Raw genomic sequence first — 20602 nt, forward strand, 5'->3', positions numbered from 1 at the left:
TAATTTTTGTCTATGTCACCTATTATACTGAAGGCCAATTATTCTTTTTTTGCCCTCCTTGCTTTCCTGTACCTTAGCTGTGCCTAGCACTGTGTCTGAACAGGCACCATGGGAGACACCTACCAAACTCAATAGCTTCAATGGGTATTTATCAAGGTTTCAGAGATATCTCAAACTCAATGTGTTCAACATAGACCCCACTATCTTGTCACATAGACAATACTCCTTGTCACTATCTCATTGGACAACATACCATCAATTTGATTTCATAAACCAGAAATTTGACCATCAACTGTGAAACTACTTTGGTTACAAACCATACGCAGTTATTCAGTGTGCTCGTATCCTAAATATTATCATATACCTTGTTGTATTTTGGTTCTTACAATCATTGTTTTAAGAAGTGCCCTGTCAGGCCTCAATAGTGCTATTGTGGTAGTTTCTAAACTGTATTCTTATAGATTTCATAAAAAATTTAAAATGCTATGAAGAGGGATCCCTGGGTGGCTCAGCAGTTTAGCGCCTGCCTTCGGCTCAGGGTGTGATCCTGGAATTCTGCGATTGAGTCCTACATCGGGTCCCTGCATGGAGCCTGCTTCTCCCTCTGCCTGTGGATCTGCCTCTCTCTCTGTCTGTGACTCTCATGAATAAATAAATAAAATCTTTTAAAAAATAAAAATAAAATGCTATGAAGAAATCCTAAATATAAAATTGTACAAAACAATGTAAAATGAAAAATTTATAAGCAATGAGGTCATATCTTTATCACACGAAGAGACTGAAAGAAATAAATCTTTGGCATACACATTTTTATCTCAAAATTCTCTAATGGACTTTCATTAGTCTGAATGGGGAAAAAGAAATACAGAAATTCTTACTGATAGCATCCAAAGGTTCTACTACATTTTCAGGGAAAACCACTTCTTCATCCTGCCCCGGATCTGCTGGGTCTTTACACTGTAGATGATGGGATTCATCAGGGGTGGGAAAAGAATATAGATATTGCCCATAAGGACATGAACAGAAGGTGAGAGATGCTTTCCAAAGCGGTGCACCATGGTGAGGCCAATGATGGGGATGTAAAAGACCAGGACAGCACAGATGTGGGACACACAGGTCTGCAAGGACTTGAGCCTCTCCTCCTGGGATGCAATCGCCAGCACTGTGTGCAAGATGAGAATGTAGGAGATGAGAATGAGCACAGCATCCAACAGCAAGGTACAAATCACCAGAGCCAGGGCATAGAAGCTGTTGAAGCGGATGTCGGAGCAGGCCAGCCGGAGTAGGTCCTGGTGCAGGCAGAAAGAGTGGGAGAGGATGTGGGGGCGGCAGTAATGGAAGAACTTCAGGCGAATGATGACTGGGAGAATGGACAAAGCAGCCCTCATCAGAATGGTCACCATGAAATGAATGACTCTACTGTTGGTCAGGATGGATGTGTAGCGCAGAGGATTGCAGATTGCAGTGAAGCGATCAAAGGCCATGGCAAGAAGTACTCCAGACTCCATGCATGACAGACCATGGATGAAGTAAGTTTGGGCAATGCAGGCTTCCTGACTGACTTCTTGATTGAGTCCCCACAAGACCCCCAGCACCGTGTGCACCGTGGACAGCCCCATGCACAGGTCAGTGAGGGCCAGCATGGCCAGGAAGTAGAACATGGGCTGGTGCAGGCTCGGCTCAGTCCTGATCACATGCAGCACCAGGCAGTTTCCCAGAAAGACCATAGCATAGACAAAAGAAAAGGGAATTGAAAACCAGGGGTAGTACTGGTCTAGGCCAGGGAAACCAGTGAGAATGAATATGGAGGAATTGATAATGGAAGCAGAAGAAGCAGACATGCTTATGTGTAATTTTCAAGATAAGATTGATACTTACTAACAAGTTTTGTCAAATTGCCTACTGTGTGTGAGAACAGTGGAGTATAATCCAGCTACTCGCATTGTAGCCCGGATAAAACTAATTGCAGCATCCCATGGAAGCTCCACTCTGCAGGAGAAGCTACAGCACAAGATGACTTCACAGAGAAGCTCCTTGATAGTAGGTGGTAGGTTGTAGAAGCAAATCAATGTCCTGACCGCTTTAGGCAAATTAGAACATTAAGTTCATTCACTTTAAGTCCCTCTGAGAGAGCCACTTGTAGGACGCCCAGCAAATGACAGTGGCAAAAGCTATTGGGAGCACAGGTCTGCTCCTGTTCTGCTGCTTCTGAGTCAGTCCCTGACCGTTGTCATGTCACCAGTTCTTACGGCACGGGGAGTGAGAATGCTCAGATTTATGATGTTGAAGGTTGAATGAAGTGTATTGTGTGGGGCAGGTGGACCTGGACTCCCGGGAGGCCAGTATTCCCTCTTGGTGGCTGATGCAAGTGAGAGATTCCACTTGGTCACTGCAGGCTAAGTGTGTGGGTCCCTGGGATTGAGATGGGTAAATGGCTGCTTTTCTGGAATTCACAGATCTTTACAGGGAGTGAGACTCGGCTTAACTGAGTGAAATTTCAATATCTCCTTAGAAGAAGGCAAGAAGTAAACACCCAAGAGAAACATTTAAATCAGTATTCCCAATAAATTTTATTCTCCATATCTGTCTGAATCAACAAAAATGTTTATATAAAGCTTATTATTTTTACCACATTTCTTTTTTTTTTTTTCAGTAAACATTTCTCCCTTTTTTGAACCCCTAAGAAAGGGTAACCATTGTGAAAAATACCTAGAGGTATAACATGGACCAATTGCTTTGAGGAAAAAACTGCCACCTTATCTCAGTTGAGGGAAGGAAATTCTGTCCAGATCCTTCAGACTTTCCATCTCATCTAAGAGGGAAAGGGACCACAATTCAATAGATTGGGAATGCCACAGTAGGGAGGAAATAAAGCAGTCTGATGGTTGCAGACAGGGAGGAAGACCATTGTAGAAATCCCTGTGAAGGTCACAGCTCTGAGGAACAGACCCAGTAATAACAGATGCACTAAGATTTAATTAGAAGATTATTTATATCCTTTCATATTCTATCCACCATCCCTTATCAGCAACCCAACAAGCATCTAATAAAATAACAATCCATCACAGCTGAATATTCTGTAAAAACACAGACTTTTCTCTAAGGAAGGGTACATTGCCAAAGCTAAAGTCAAAAGTGGAATAAAGAACAATAAAGAACAAACAAAGAAAAAAAAAACTTCTCATATCTATAGCTACAATAAACACAGCTCAACTTCCAGCTGCCACAAACCTTTAGTTTGTTTTAAAAAAATGCATTATCTGCAAATTTCAATAAAGCAGAGCACAATCAAAGGACGGATGCCTGTATATTGGTCTGTAATATCCTTTTCTTGTAATGTCTTTGTCTGGTTTTGGCAGCAGGGTAATAATGCTGGCTTCATAGAATGAGTTAGGAAATGTTCCCTCCTCTTCAGTTTTTGGGATGAATTTGAAAAGGATTGGGCAATACAATTTTTAAAAGCATCAGATTCAGAATCAAACTGAATATTATAAATCCCAGTTGTGCAACTTTCTAATTATGTGATCAATTACTAAATACCCCTAAGCTTTGGTTTCTTACCTCAAAATGAAAATTATTAGATTTTCATCATTTGAAAAATACAAGAGATATTTATAAATTACTTAGTACTTTTTTTTGCCATTTCTTTAATTGCTCAATGATTGGTGATTTAGCTGTCAGTTTTGTCATATAATTCATGTGATAGGCAATTCAGAAATATGCCAGTAATTATTTATCTCAACAATTAATTTATTCACAATTTTTTATATACCAGGTTCAGAGAACAGAACAGTGGCCATATTCTCAATAGATCTTTAGCTGTTTTCTTTCATCTAAATGACTAAAATTAAAAAAAATGTTTATGTTGAATGCTTTATTTAAGCACAATTTGGATATTAGCTGACTAAATATGCTTAATTGAGTTTTAAAGTAATTGCTTTTTATTTATTTTTATTTTTTTAGTAATTGATTTTTTAAAATAATTTTTAAAAAATTTCCAACAGATAGGTATGTCTTCAATCACCTTATATACTTTCTTATCTGAGTGTAGTTATTATATTCAATCTTCTAATATTTTATGACTAACAATGCCAAATGGGTCTTACAATATGGAATTTCAAACTTCTCCTGTGCCTATATGAAGGTGGAGAAAGAGAGAAGAAGAAAAGTTTTGCAAAGTAAGTATACTTACTGGAAACATAGCCAGTTATTTTAGGCTACAGAGTGATAAGTGTTGCCCTCTTGTCTAGTACTCCTGTCCAGCTCCTTTCTGCTCTCATTCTTTATCTGCTTTCTTACCAAGAGTGTCTTATGGCACAGTTTCCCTAAGGACAACTCAAAAAATCTTAGCTATTTCCTTACTTGTTAGCTTGGGCAGCTCTTGTCAATGTGTCTTGGGTTTTCTTTGCTACTTGTGTAATATATTCAGAAACAAAGAGAATGTATTAGGAATGTAATTCTTTATCTACCTGGAGGAAATTATCTGAAAACTTTTTACAATGTATGTCTAAGGGAAATCTAAATATCTGTACCATATATACCTACTGTTCTTGTTATAGAGGTTTGGGAATAGAGTTTTTATTTCCATACACTCTGACTTCAATTACAGAAGGAAATTATTACATTGCTACATACACATATATATGTACGCAAGCAAAACAAACAAAACAACAGAAAAAAACAAGTCATTCCATTCCTCACATGAATCTCACTTCTTTGTCTCCCATTTTCAGTTTCAATGACTAATCACCCCAAATCACCTAGTCCCTGCACTTCGCTGTTGGGTGATTTGTTGTTATAATTACAACATTACAAATCAATGATTTGAATAATGTATATTGTTCTCCGTGGTCTCCCCATTGTCCAGCTATTTGGCCATTGAAATTTAGTTTCTGAGAATCTTTTTTTCTATATGGCTAAGAGGACACTCAGCTATTGGACCTGTAATGAGGCCCTAAAGGCAGCAAGGGACAATTATAAGGACAGGATTCTAAAATAGTTTAAATAGTTGAAAAGAGCTTATCGTATTTAAATTATCTGTTATGAGCCTTCTGAAGGAATGATCTCTCTACTTGTTTATCCTTGTCTGAATCCATTTAAAACTAAGTACTTTCTCATTGTCCCTTAATCTTCATTTCCTTATGGTTTTATTCTCTGGCCACTGCTCATTCTTTCTTACCTTGAAATCCTTGGACAGTAAAACAATGCCATTGTTTTACTCATCTTTATACTAATAGTTAACACATCTGTGTTTGAAGCTCTAACTCAGTTTTGTAACTATATGTAGTTATTTGTTGTACATAGGTGTTTACAGAAGACTCAAATGAAACATACACAGAATTGAACTCTTCATCTTTTTATCCATCTTTATCTATGGTGCCAGTAAAATGTGCCATCATCTACTCAGCCATTACAGGAAAAATTTTATTTTTCTACAGGAAAAATAAAAAGCCTAATTGAGATAGATTGTGGAAACAGGTATATTCAGCAAATAAATGTAGTTATTAGTGATTCTGCATTGATTTATATTAATTATGGCTATTACAGACAGAAGCACAAGGGGATATCCTTAATTAACAGAAAGGGGTTTTTTGTACTAAAAATGTAATATGGATATTTTCCTTGAACATGTCACTCAAAGAAATACCTTCTGTTTTGGGTTTCTCATTCAGAATTTGTTTCATCATTAGGAACTCCAGTTATAGAATATATTGTAATATGTCTACTGATATTTCAGGAGATAAGTAAATGATACGAGACTAGTTAGTCCTGGTCTGCTAATCTTTTTTTTACTTATATTAGATTTTTCCTAGTTATTTCATTTTCCTGTATTTTGTATCATAACACCCAACTATTTGCTATTTCCCTCCCCTACTGTATCTGTTTCCCTCTTATTTTTTTTAAGATTTTATTTATTTATTCATGAGAGGCAGAGAGAGAGAGAGACAGAGACAGAGAGACAGAGACACAGGCAGAGGGAGAAGCTCCCTCCATGCAGGGAGCCTGACATAGGACTCCATCCTGGGTTTCCAGGATCAGGCCCTGCTGAATGCAGCGATAAACAGCTGAGCCACCCAGGCTGCCCAATCTGTTTCCCTCTTAATGTGATATATGTGAGGACACTAAAAGGAAGGTTTTATGAAGTATATACAAAGAAATAACCACAGCATTCAGTACAAGGGCTATATCAATAAAATTCACCTGTTTTCTTTTCTTTTTAAGATATTTATTTATTTATTTATTTATTTATTTATTTGAGACACAGAGACTAGAGACACAGGCAGGGAGAGAAGCAGACTCCATGCAGGGAGCCCGATGTGGAACTCCATCCTGGGACTCCAGGATCATGCCCTGGGCCCTAGCAGACACTCAACCGCTAAGCCACCGAAGCATCCCAACCTCTTTTATTCTCAAAGCATCCTTCATCTATAGTTGTGCTCAAGACTGCTGAGATTTTTAGGAAAAAAATTACAACTAAGAGAATATTGCTTGAAAAATCAAGTTTTTTAAAGATTTTACTTATTTACTTGAGAGAGTGAGAGAGTGCACATAAATAAGGGACAGGCAGGACTAGATAAGGGGCCACAGAATTAAGCTCACAAAAATCCCCAAAATGTGGAAATGAAACCAAACCAGACCATCTGTCCTAAGCATCAGGTCTTGTTATAACAGCTACTTGTGACCAACAAAGAATTACTAGACCCTAAAAAGGAAGCAAATCATTGAAGATGTTATCACTAGTTCTTTATGGTGTTATCAATAGAGATGTTAAAAGTATTTAAGTTTCCTGGTTGGCTTCCAATAAAAGACCAACCCTACAAGCCCTCAGTGGCAACCCTGTAGGGACCCCTTTCACTTCTGAAAGCTTTCTCTGTATCCTTGCTTAATAAACTTCTTCTGCTTTATTCATTCTCCTTTGTCTGAGAGATACATTCTTCAACTCCATGAGACCTAGCTCTCCTGCACACAGAGGGAGAAAGACAAGCAGAGAGCTCCCTGCTGAGCCCCCAAGACCATGACCTAAGCCAAAGGTAGATGCTTAACCAACTGAGCTACCCAAGCATCCCTACTTCATTCTCATTATTTAAAAATATGTGTTGATAACTCTGGCCACAGATATTTGCAATTTAAAAGCTAGAAAACCTTACCATTTTTGAAAGTAATATTGAGAAAATGAGAAAAACAGCAAAATCCTGGAATGCTCTAAAAGCAAAATTAAGAAGTCCTCATAGGTTTGATTCTCAAATATTTGGAATTGCATTTCAAATGAATATTTCATCCTTGCCAGTGATGCAGCCTGGCTGAGTTCCAGGAGCCAGAGAGAGGTTCCACAGGACCAGCCAAAAGGGGTCCTTGGCTTCATGCAGGGTAGAAATCAAATGAGAGCAGAGTTTATTGAAGACATACAGAGAATGCAGATACAAACACAGCTTCTGAAAGACACTTTTATTCTTTTATTCCACAAATACTAATAAAATACCTAATATACGGAAAGACTACATACAGGAAAGGGGATGTAGTGGTTAACAAGACAGAAGGAATTTCCTCATAAGGAATATTTTTAGTGGGGATTTTCAAAAATGCTTCTGATATCACTGAATTCCAAATATACCCATCATCCCAGTTGCCAAAAATTCTTCTTCCTAAGATCTGAGGCAAAGCACTATGTGCATTTTTATGCATTTGTAAGGTCCCTAAGTTTCTTTTCCATTTAGATTGTTTCTTTTCCATTTAGATTGGCAGTCCCCTTCATGAGTCTTAAATATTATGAGCTTTCCTCTAAAATGGAGGCAGTATCTTAGTTCTATTTCTATTTATAGGGCCAATAATAGTGTATTTAACAGAGTAGGCATTCAGTGAAACTTTACTAAATGAGAATGTGGTTATTTCTTCCCATGAGTGAGAACTCCATATGAAGATGATGCTGTCTCTGAGTTACAGTCTTCTCACTATGAGACTTTATGTGAAATGGCTCATTAAACATCTATGACCAAATTCTTTCATGCCCTTTCTCTACCAAAGATCTATTGAGCCTAAGTGTCTCTGATGCCAGCCCCACCTGACCCCAATAAGCGTAGCATCCTCAGCCGGATCTGCTTGGTCTTAATGGTGTAAACTACTGGATTGAGCACTGGAGGTATGAGAAAGTGAACGTAGGAGAGCAGCACCCGGCTGGAAGGGGAAGCCCACCTCCCAAATCTGTGGATCATGGACAGGCCAATCATCGGTGTGTAGAAGAGCAGCACAGCACAGATATGGGAGACACAAGTGTTGAGGGCTTTAAGGCGCTCAGCTTTGGAGGCAATGGACAGCGCTGTTTGGAGGATCAGCACATAGGAGAGAACAATGAGCACCGAGTCCACCCCTAGTGTAGAGAGCACTACAAAAAGACCATAGGCACTGTTGATGTGGGTGTCTACACAGGCCAGCTTCATGACATCCGGGTGCAGACAGTAGGAATGGGAAAGCAGGCGATTCTGGCAATAAGGCAGTTTCCTCAGCATGATGGGAGCGGGGATGTGAAGCCCGACACTGCGCACCACACTGGCCAGGCCTAAGCTAGCAACACGGGGGCTTGTGAGGATGGTGCCATAGTGCAGGGGGTTGCTGATGGCCACAAAACGGTCCAAGGCCATAGTCAGCAGCACAGAGGACTCCATGATGGAGAAGGTGTGGATGAAGAAGAGCTGGGCCAGACACATATCCATTGCCACTTTCCTGAGACCCAGCAGGTAGATGGGGAGCACAGTGGGCAGTGTGGAGGCAGACAGACCCAGGTCGGTCACTGCCAGCATCAATAGGAAGTAGTACATGGGCTGGTGCAGGGAGGGCTCTGACCTCACCACCCACAGGATCAGACTGTTCCCTACCAGGGAGGCCACATACATGGCACACAGAGGGATAAAGAGCCATTTGTGCACAGCCTCAATGCCTGGGAGGCCTGCTAGGAAGAAAAAGGTACCGGTGTGGTTGGAGTCTGACATGGTGACCTGGTGGGCAGAGTTCCAGGCAGAAGTGAAACCACAGGCCCTGGAATCAAAGGAGTTGCTGGGTCAGAACGTCCTCCATGAACTGAGACCCTTCACTGACTTCCCAAAGGGTTTCCCTGACAACCATGGCCTTGTTGACTTGGAGACGCATTTCCCCAGGCTCATAGATAATCATGGAGCCCTTAAACAAAGGTTAGTTTGAATTATCCAAGGAAATGTTGCATTCATGGGAAACCAGGCTTAGGAGACCTACAACAAAATTTATCACAAAATCAGAATTTGAAACATGGATCTGGAAAGGAACCAAGACAGTGTAGATCCTAACTTTTCACTATACCTCCTGGGAAGTGAACTCTAGGTGCCTATATAGTAGTTAGTGTGCTTGATGTGGGAGCAAAGTGCAGGTTCCTCACTTCCTGTCAAATTCCCCTTCACACTGTCTTTCAGTAGATACTTCAGTGTGGTAAACATCCAAATTTTGCAGACTGACATCTTCTTTTATAATTAAAACAATACAGGGGTGGCCCGGGTGGCTCAGCGATTTAGCGCCTCCTTCAGTCTGGGGTGTGATCCTGGAGACCCGAGATTGAGTCCCATGTTGGGCTCCCTGCATGGAGCCTGCTTCTCCCTCTGCCTGTGTCTCTGCCTCTCTCTCTCTTTCTCTGTGTCTCTCATGAATAAATAAATAAAATCTTAAAAAAAAATACAGAAGAATCCACTTTAACGTGTAGGCCCTCCAGTGAAAGCATACCAGCACAACCTTACCCCCCACATGGTTTAGAATGTCAAACTGTGGCAAATTTTTTAGATAATTTTTCTAAATATGATTCATTCTCCAATTGAGCTGTGTGTGTGGAACATTAATAGAATGAATTCCACTCAGAGAAAATGAAATAGTGACCTTGCAGCTTATCTATAATTATTCAGCATTATACTGATGAGTACATAGAAATCAGAAAACGTTATTTATGTGTGAAGGAATCAGAACTTAGATCCACCTATTGATTTTTGAAAAAATACAATAATCAGAAAATGTTATTTATGTGTGAAGGAATCAGAACTTAGATCCACTTACTGGTTTTTGAAAAAAATACAATAATCTAAGACTACATGTTGGGTCTTATGTTCTCTCTCTTGAACTTTGGCTCCCATTTCATTCTCTGCCATCTCAGCTCCTTTGCCCTTTCAAGCCATCATGAGCTCCAGTTTTCAAGAACCCAGTCAAAGCATTGTCTGGAAACTTTTGTCTTCCCTCCTTATCATAAACAAAGGAAGGAGATTTCTGGAATTTCCCAGGAGTCTAAAACTTGAGAATAATAACCAGCAAGAACAACTTAATTTTTAGGAACCTTTCTTAATCATCTCTTCAGAGTTTTGTTTTGTCTTATTTTTCCAGTGATACTGATTTTCTCTTCATTTTATCACATTTTCTCTCAGATGTCTTGGATAATAACTCAGTATTCCTCTTTGAAAAGTAGCTCCAAACAATAATGAATTCTGTCACTTTTTCTTCTGCAAGTAGAAATATGCAAGTTTAATTTATTCCTTTTATATTCCATCTAAAGTAGTTTACAAAACACTCAGATATTTGATTTGAAAGCATCTCAAGTGTTGAAAGTTAACAGATCAGTTTTTCTAGATTAAGAAATTTTATCCTTAAGAATTCAAGTATGTAACTTAATTAAAGTCACATCAATCATAAAAGAGGATCCAGGACTGGAAATAATTCTGTTTGACTCAGTATCTTTTACTCTGGATATTGTTGCATGATGGTAAAGATAAAAGCCAACTATTAACAAACAGATTAATTCATTCATAATCCTTATCCTTACATCTAAGTAAATAAAAAAATTCCCATGAACACCTAAGTTTAAAAACCTCCTATATGATGGTCTTTTCTGGTTTTCCTCTTGTAATCTACTTTGTTTCCTCCAGATTAAAGAATTTCTAGTCAGTTACTGAGATGACCCAAAGGTGAAATAAGATGGAGAAATGTTTGAGGACATTGACTGGGAAGGCTGGGAAGAATCGTGCATTCACATGGAGTGTTTGAGTGCCGTCGATGAATTCTTCATACTATACTCAAGCTGCACTATTTCTTTAAAATTAAAGGAAAATATTCAACATTTCCTTAACAAACTGAACATTCCCTCCCTTCATCCATAGATTTCAAAAGTGGAGGTAGAAACACACTGAATGGGTATAGTGTGAGCGTATTTGGAATTTCTGCCATTATTTCACTTAGCATTTGAAAAAATGGGCTTATGAGAAAAGGTACTCAGGTGTTCCGAAAAGTAGAGCATATTGGTTTTGTATATTGCCTTAAGTTGACTGTGCAGAAAAAGAAGGGTTTTGTGAATTTGTGTGCATGTGATAGTTTTTCTTAATTTTTAAGAAATGCTTGTGGGGGCATCTGGGTGGCTTAGGGGCTTAGCATCTGCCTTCAGCTTAGGTCATGATCCCAGGGTCCTGGGATCCAGTCCCGCATCAGGATCCTTGCAGGGAGCCTGCTTCTCCCTCTGCCTGTGTCTCTGCCTCTTTCTGTGTGTCTCTTATGAATAAATAAATAAAATCTTTAAAAAAGAGAAATAATTGTGGAGTGAAGGGATTTTTGTGATAAGAAACAGAGGGGATAAGTGAAAAGGCAGAGTACCTGTTTCTTGTCCTGTCTTAAGCACAAAACGTTGGAAAACAAACAAATAACTTGGACAAACTTGGACTTAACCAAGAGCTATTTATTCAAAAGTGTTAATGCACTGTAAGCTTTTATTTAACAGGAACTTTTCCCTTTGGCTTTCCAGAAGATTTTCAATCAGAGGTAAACCTGTGACCTCATGGAGTAGGAAACCATGCTGGGTTTCCTAGCACCAATGTCTGTTTTCTTCTGCAATCACATTAGGATTCAGATTAACAACATTAAGCCAATATTCTGCTGTGACAGTAAAATGACAGCACATACATAATACAATGTTGGTTTCACTTTTCTCATCATCTAAAGAATGGAAATGGGCGAGTAGTACTAAATTTCATACCAATCTCATAGGTTTCTCTGATGATAAATTAAGATAGTGGGTGGAAGAGTTCCTAATCTGTAGAGCACTTAGAAAATAAATAATCATTGTTAATATTTGTCTGTTCTTTAATTTTTCCTAAATATACTTACTGTGCTCAAAATGCAAGGAGCCTCTTCAAAGATGATTCTTCAAAAATTTAGGAGTAATTGAAATTAACCTTGATCACTCTGGATTTATCAGTTCACATCATCATTCTGTTACCTTCCATCATGCAAATGGTAACAGACTGCTTTTTCCAACTGTCTTTATAAACCAGCAACTTTCCATTCCATTCTGTTCCTCAATTTTTTTCTCCTCTCAGCATGTCTCCCTTAAAGGGCATAGAATCCATTTGCTTAAAGACTTAGGTACACATATGTTAGGCTGTATTTAAGGCATGGAGAATTTAGGCTGAGTTACTAGCCCATCTCCTAACTTCCCATTTATTTGGTTTTATCTATTATGACAGTACAACTGAGAAATTCTTCAGGAAACTTATTCAGTGGCTCCTAGATGGTACCTGAAGATAAAAAGCACTTTTTCTTCCTCTAAATCATCAATACTGCTCTTTTTCAGGGCTTTAAAATCTATTAACTCTATTCTTAGATGAGCACTAAAAGAAACCTTGGCAAATGGCTTCTTTACCCCCTTTCCCCTCAAGCCCCATGTTACTGACTCACTCAGAAGAAGATAAGAGCTGAGGACATTTCTCACTCTCCTCTAGGGTACATTCCTGGGTAGCATCCCTTGGTGAACATAATAGGTAACATGGGCTTTAGGGCAGCAAATAGCTTTAACCATGTCACTGCCAAATAAGTTTTGCAATGGGCTATAAAGAAACTCTATCATAATTGGAATCCTTTGGTCCTGTCCAAATCTGTCTCTTGGACATTGATTTGAGATCCCGTCTCAGTTAATGATCTTCTTATATTATGATTAAAAAGTAATTAGCTGTTGAGGGTACATGCTTCAAAACGACATCTCAGTTTCCTCACCTGTGAAATTAGAATATTTAAAGAAACTAATGCACAATGTTGCTGTGAGGATTAAATCAGGTACTTCATTGGAAAACTGAAAACCATGTTTGTCAATACTCAAATAATTACCTATTTATTATTATTTCATAAAAACATTATGAGTATTTAATATAATGATATATGCAAATCACTTACTATCATTCCTAAAAAAGCACACATTAAGCACTTAATTTTATGATGATGCTGCTGATTTACATACAAATGCAACAAAGAAACTTTCTATTGTTGCAAAAGCAATAATAAAAGTTAAATAAAATGAAGGACTTTCTGACTTAGAGGAAAATAAAAATAGAAAATAAATGGAAATAAACAGAATAGAAATCACAAATTTAGCCACAGAATTGAAAATTCAGGCAGACAATTTATACTTCCCCAAAAGAATGTTTTATAAAATTCATTGTTTCACTATATAGGTGCAAAACAAAAAAAGCTCAGCTCATTGTGAGCACACATTTGTCAAAACTTTAAGTATTACTGCAAGAAAATAGTGAGGTCCCCAAAGCTTTCAACCTCAATGTTATATGTCATAAAGAAGAAATGGATGTTGAACATATTCCAACAAATAAACAACTCTAATTCTGGGCAAGATGTATAAAATATATCAGATCTTGAAAAACAGACAATGCAGAGCTGTGATTCCTTGTGATAAAGGAGATAAAAAGTGTGTCCATATCCATTCAGGCTTTCTGCCAGACTTCACTTTACAAACTCAGACAAGGAAGTTGAATGCAAATTGAGGACAACTCTCTCCTTCAAGGGAGAGAGAGAAGACAGAAGTGATTTTAGGGGCTGTGAGGGATCAAAATTTGGGGTGCCTATTGGATATGAAGAAGTCCTAGAAATCTGCTTAGGTGTCCATTTGATGTTTTCACCAAGTACTAAGCTGAAGATTTATAGGTCAAGACTCCAAAAAGCTTGGCAGTAAACATCTCTGGTGGGCTGTCAGTCGCCTGGAGATTCTGCATTTCATTCAGTACTGGGACACATTAGAGTTCCAACAAGGGAGAGTGGACAAAGGTCTTTGAATGACTTGGACATTGATTTGAGATCCCGGAAGAGCTACACCGTAAGAAGAGGGAGTATGTGGTGTGGTTTCTGATTACATCGAACTGATTCAATATAATGTGCTACTTTGACATCTGAAGTTGGGAATGGATCAAAAAGCCTAATCATGAGCTTCTCTGTTTTTCCCAGATATGTATGCCTCACATCCAGTGAACAAGAGTCCCCTCCTGGCTAATTTCCCTAACAATCAAATCAGCTGCAGTCCAACTAATGGCTTTCACTTCCCTGTAAGTCAATGAAATTATTCAAACAACCAACCCAAATCATCCTGTGGAAATGAGAAGGGTAACCCCACTTTGTCATTACTACAGAGTCTGCTTCCCATGGCCCCTGGTTTGTTCACTCTGTCCCCAAGTACCCCTGTGTGACACTTGTCTGGCATGCAGTTTCCTGCTTCCCCAATCTGTGAGTATCTATGACCAATAAACTGTTGTCAGTCTTATCTTTCCACTGTCAAGTGCCATGCTTTCACTCATTTCCATAACCTTACAGTAGAAATCTCTTTCTTACCAACAGGATGAATAGGAGGCAAGAATACTATAACCAAAAGTAAGGGTTAATAAGCTTAGACTCCAATAAGGCCTAAAACTAACATGCAAAAACAATAACATGATCCTCCAATAAACAGTCTGCCATGTCAAACCATATTCTCCGTATATAGGATAACATGACCCAGACTGCCAATAATACAGCATTTGCAGTGCCCATGGACACATAAAATAAATAAATAAATAAATAAAAAAGCAGAAAGAGAATCAGAATAAAATAAAAATCCAATAAGAAGAGTTTCAGGATGAATAGAGATTCTGGAACTAGAAGAAAAGACCTTTAAAACAGTTATGACAAATATGTTTGGACATATAAAGAAAAAATATGGACATAAACAGTCATATATAAGTATATATGTGTGTGTATATATATATATATATATATGTATACACACACACACACACACATAATCCAGCACCATGGGAGGGGGGGCATTTTAGCTTTCTCTCACTTGCTTATTTAAACATGACTAATGCTTCCTCAACACTTGGAATTGTAAACCACAAAATGTGAACTTTGATGCATGTAAATTAAAAAAAGAAAAAAAAATCGAGGGATCCCATGGTAGATAGTCGACTATAAAAAATTATTGCACCTATATTACAAATATATGATGACATAGTCTCACTGAAGGACATGAGGAGAAAAGGAGCTGATCTCAGTTACTTCAGAAAATGGTGTTTTTGGGGATCCCTCAGCAGTTTAGCACCTGCCTTTGGCCCAGGGTGTGATCCTGGAGTCCCTGGATCAAGTTCCACATCAGGCTTCCTGCTTGGAGCCTGCTTCTCCCTCTGCCTGGGTCTCTGCTTCTCTCTCCTTCTCTCTGTGTCTCTCATGAATAAATAGATAAAATCTTTAATGAAAAAAAGAAAATGGTGTTTTGACTGGGCAATGGAAATTTAATGATACAGAACTGCACACAAATATTGAATTGGAGTTGGTAAACTTGTTCCCTGCAGGAGCATGGATTAATAATTTTGAAATTCTCCGTTTTTGTATACAAGGGATGAAATGATGAGAAATAAATTGTAATTATAATACAATAATGGTATCCAGATTTGTCACTGTCAAAGAAAGAAATTAACAAAAGATAAATCATACTTTTAAAGTGGTATAGGAAAAAATCTTTGAAATTTATCATTCTAATCTAGTAAAATTTTAAAGATAAAAATTAAACATTTTCAGGCTGAAAGGAAATGATGCCAGGTATAAATTTGAACATATGCTAAGGAATACAAAGTATAACATGCAGTACATATGAAGGCAAGCATAATTGTTCTCATTTAATAATTTATTTACATGGCAACTTACTACTTTATGTAATTTGTGGTATATCCACAGTGAAATATTGTCCAGCATAAAAAGGAATAATATCTGAACCACACAGATAGAACTCAGTGTACTCAATGCTGAAAGAAAAAAGCCAGACTATGTAAAATTTTAGAAAGATGAAAACTATTTGATAATAACTAAATTATCTCAGTGTTTGACAAGTTGAGTGGAAAAAGGTACTGGGGAAATAGAGCAACAGGAAATTTGGGGGTAGTGGGTATGTTCGTTACCTTAACTGTGGTGATGATTTCATGGGTGTATAAGTGTCAGATTTATCAAACTGTACACTGTATTGGATGTCCACCCTTTATGTATCATGGAGCTTAAATAAAATGCTGAACTATCTAATAGTCCCATTGAGACACATTTTATTATGGTAATTAAGGTCTTTATTTCTTTAAACGTATTTCATTTGGTTTATATTTTCCAGTTTAAACCATATCTATGGTTATTATGCAAAGCACAAGAAAAAACTTTTTGATTTTACATATTTGCCAAATTTTCAGAATGTATACCAAGTGAGGCCCTCTTGAGCTTAATTTTATAAATAAAACTCTAGGTGTTTAGTTACAGGATGCCTTAGATATCTTTGAATTCCACTCTTCTAATCTATTTGCTTTTAAATGATATTCCTTCAAGATCCTGTCAGTTTCCTCTAAAATAATCTGAGTTTTTTACAGGCTGATATTGATTTTTCAGAATGAGCAACATGTTTTTTTTTTTTTCTCATTACACAGGTATTGTTTTAAATGGTACATGTTTGAACACATAATATATTTCAATCAGAGTTTTTGAATAATTAATTGATTGATACATCAGCTGGAAGCTATATACTCTCTCCTTCTCTGAGATGTCTTCATTCAGCAGGCTGACTATCACAACCAGTATTTTATCTCTGTGACTCAGTGTTTTCTTGGGAGGAGCATCTTTAGAATGCGTACCCGAATCTCTTTGGTTTTCACACTGTAGACAATTGGGTTGAGCATCGGAGGAACAAGAAAGTGCAGATAGGAGAGAAGCATATATACCTGAGCTGGTAGCTTCATTTTTCCAAAGCGATGAATCATCGACAGGCTGACCAGTGGGGTATAAAATAGTAATACAGCACAGATATGGGAAATGCAGGTGTTAAGGGTTTTAAGCCGCTCCGTGTTGGAAGCAATGCTCAATACTGTTCTTAAGATTAGCACATAGGAGAGGAGAATGAGTACAGCATCCAATCCTAGTGTAGAAAGCATGACAAAGAGCCCAAAGCTACTGTTCACAAGAGTGCTAGAACTGGCTAGCCTTAAAACATCAGGATGAACGCAGTATGAATGAGACAGAGCATTCACAGGCTGAAATTGCAGTCTTCTAAGGAGCACAGGAAGGGGCAGATGGAGAGCAGCACTACGGGTGACAATGGCCAGCCCAATGGCACCAATGCGCTTGGTTGTAAGAATGGTGGCATAGCGTAAGGGCTCTCGGATAGCCACACAGCGGTCGAAAGCCATGGCCAAGAGCACAGCTGATTCAATAACTGAGAAAGTATGGATGAAGAAGAGTTGCATAAAGCAAGTTGCAGCTCCCACCTTTCTCTGGCCTAGGAGAAAAACAGCTGCCATTGAAGGTAGTGTAGAAGCTGAGAGGCCCAAGTCAGCCATTGAAAGCATGGACAGGAAGAGGTACATGGGTGTGTGGAGGCTGGGCACAGACTTGACAATGTACATTATGGTGATGTTACCCAGCAAAGATAGAGCATAGACAGAGCAGATAGGAATAGCTGTCCAGCAATGAGCAGCCTCCAGTCCTGGGAGATCCATCAGTATAAAGATGAAGCTGCTGGCATTATTGTTGTTAAGAATTGTCATAACTTTTGGAAGAGTTTGTCCTGGAAAAATTATAAAGGCAAAAAGTTATTCTTTCACAGCATTTTCCTGATATCTCATCCTGTGTCCCATGCCTGAGGAGTAATATCACTCTCCTTCTCTTCTTACAGCACTGAATCCCATTCTTTTTGAAGTTTCACTAGAGTATAGATACTGTCTGTCTTCTTGGAGGTTTGCTCTAGTTTTCAGGGGCTGCTTGTGCCTTTCACAGAGAGAAAATTCCTTCCTCATTTGAAGATGTTTCAAGATTTGAAAAATGGAAAGGGAAACTGCGGTGAAAGCACAGGATACAGATGCATATGCTAGATTAGTTGTAATACAGAAAATGGGTTCTAAGGAAACCTAGATAATGGCTGCTTCGGAGTTAGAAAATCAAGTTAACACTGACTGGTGTTAACATTGATTTTGAACTCATATCACCAGATATATCTTTGCTCTGAAAGGGATTTAAAAGTAGTATCTGTGACAAGAAGGCACCAGGAGGGTTTGTGCTTGATGTGCATGTCTACTGGATTAAATCCCTTCTCAATCTCTGATATTACTTTCTGGGAAAATGTTGGCTAGCTGAGACAGGTGAGAGGAAGAAGGTGGAGAGTAGATAATATTTGCAGTCAGAAATACATATATTCTCAGTGGCATCACACATTTACTGAGCTCCTGCTGAGTACTCAATTTAAGTAATATAATATAGACAATATGTAACTTACACCTCTGAAGTTCTGATAATCCACCGCTCAACATAGAACACACCCATAGGGGATTTGACCGTGGGATAGGAAAAGATCCGAACCAGGAATCTATATTTTGTTCTCTACAACTCATCTTTTTTTTAAAAGATTTTATTTATTTATTCATGAAAGACTGAGAGACACAGAGGGAGAGAGAGAGAGAGAGAGAGACAAAGGCAGAGGGAGAAGCAGGCTCCATGCAGGGAGCCTGATGTGAGACTTGACCCCTGGACTCCAGGATTACACCCTGGGCCGAAGGCAGGCACTAAACCACTCAGCCACCCAGAGATTTCCTCATCTTTTTTTTTTTTTTTTTAATTAAAGATTTTACTTTTTTATTCCAGAGAGAGAGTGAGCTATCAGGGGAGCAGAGGAGAGGAAGAAGCAGACTCAGAGTTGAGCATGGAGCCTGACATGGGACTCAATTCCAGGACCCTGAGATCATGCCCCCAGCTGAAACAAAGAGTTGGATGCTTAACTGACTAACCCCCCTAACTCACCTTTTTAAAGAATGACCTTGGGTACCTTCATTTAAAAAAAAAAATTTATTTATTTATTTATTTATTTATTTATTTATTTATGACAGAGAGAGAGAGAGAGAGAGAGAGAGGCAGAGACATAGGCAGAGAGAGAAGCAGGCTCCCCCCAGGGAGCCAGATGTGGGACTCGATCCTTGAACCCCAGGATCATGCCCCGAAAGCAGAGCTCAACTGCTAAGCCATCCAGGCATCCCGGATCTTGAGTACCTTCAAAGCCAATTATTAGAGAAAGGAAAACTGGGAAATCTGAGTACATAGAAGAAGTCAAGAGAAACTTGGGCATATACATGAAGTTAACATTGAATGATGATTTTCTTTGCTAACATCTTAGGAAAATTCTCTTAACAGTGGAGGTTTCAACATGTTGTGGGCAGTCATTTAGGTGGCAGCCATGATCTACTGATGTAAAACAGTCTTCATTATATTCTACCTTTTTGAACACTAATTATAATATTGCCTTATAAAGTCATGAAGAATACCTACAATCCCCTTTCAGCATGCTAACCATTCATCTAAGGAAAAACCAGAGAAGAAATTCTGTGAAGAGTGAACAACATGTCGGATCAAAGCACCATGGTAATTGAACAATAAACCAATTATTAGCAATTATTATAGGATAGGTTATGGAGGAAGAAGAGGAGTGATAACCACCTATGAGGGAGGCAAAATGCAGAAGCAGGTGTGTCAGATTTGAGAAAGGATCTGTATAGAAAGGTGAGGACTGGGATTGTGTGCTTATACCTGTGGAGAAGTGAGGGTAGGTGAGCATCAGTCATCATCTTTGTTATTCTAATAAAAACTCCCCCTGAACTTTGGTTACAGAGGGTGAGGTGTGCAATGCATAGACTTTGCATCCATCAACCTGCCTCAACAAGTTTTACTTATAAGCTGTTAACCACAGTGTATTTTCAAAAGAAAGGAAAAGCAGCACCCTTTAGAAATACACTAAAATTCTCATAAATGCAGAGAAGTTATCATCATTAACCAAAATAAAACACCTGAAACATTCAGCATTAATATTCCTGGGAGAATATTTAACATACTAGCATGAATAAAATAGCAAGTCCACTTCAGAAACATAACAAGAGTGAGAAAGAGGGAAATTTTATATTTGGAAGACATGAGATGATATGCTATAAGCTGGTGATCAATTCACAAATGAGAAAGTCTCCGAGGCCACTCGGAAGTCTTTGCCTTGATTCTAAGGACATCAGAAAAGAAAGGCTACTACTACAGATTCAATTTATATGTCTGATTTCATCCAGGGGTAAGTATTGAGCTGCAACCCAGTCACCTTAGGAATGCAAGCTTCCATCATCCAAGGAGAGTGGATCCTCTTAAAAACATAAGGCAGAGTGGGAAGAATCAGGGACACTAGAGATTTGGAGAATTGTCAGAGACAGGAAAGCGGGGAATGAAGACAGTAGCAGACACTGCATTT

General features: G+C 38.5%; 3 protein-coding genes across 3 annotated transcripts; all 3 read right to left on the reverse strand.

Moving 5' to 3' along the window:
* Positions 1-899: 899 nt before the first annotated feature.
* Positions 900-1841, reverse strand: OR51V22 (olfactory receptor family 51 subfamily V member 22). The gene is given in 1 exon segment (NM_001388836.1): positions 900-1841. A coding segment is annotated over 1 exon segment (942 nt).
* Positions 1842-8033: 6192 nt separating this feature from the next.
* On the reverse strand, positions 8034-8984 carry OR51G4 (olfactory receptor family 51 subfamily G member 4). Its single transcript, NM_001389093.1, has one exon. It carries the CDS (start codon positions 8982-8984, stop codon positions 8034-8036), a length of 951 nt encoding a protein of 316 aa, NP_001376022.1.
* A 7944-nt stretch (positions 8985-16928) lies between these two features.
* On the reverse strand, positions 16929-17876 carry OR51AG3 (olfactory receptor family 51 subfamily AG member 3). Its single transcript, NM_001389165.1, is given in 1 exon segment — positions 16929-17876. A coding segment is annotated over 1 exon segment (948 nt).
* Between the last annotated feature and the right edge of the window lie 2726 nt (positions 17877-20602).

The sequence above is a fragment of the Canis lupus genome, chromosome 21 (assembly GCF_011100685.1).
Source record: "Canis lupus familiaris isolate Mischka breed German Shepherd chromosome 21, alternate assembly UU_Cfam_GSD_1.0, whole genome shotgun sequence".
Lineage (NCBI taxonomy): Eukaryota > Metazoa > Chordata > Mammalia > Carnivora > Canidae > Canis > Canis lupus.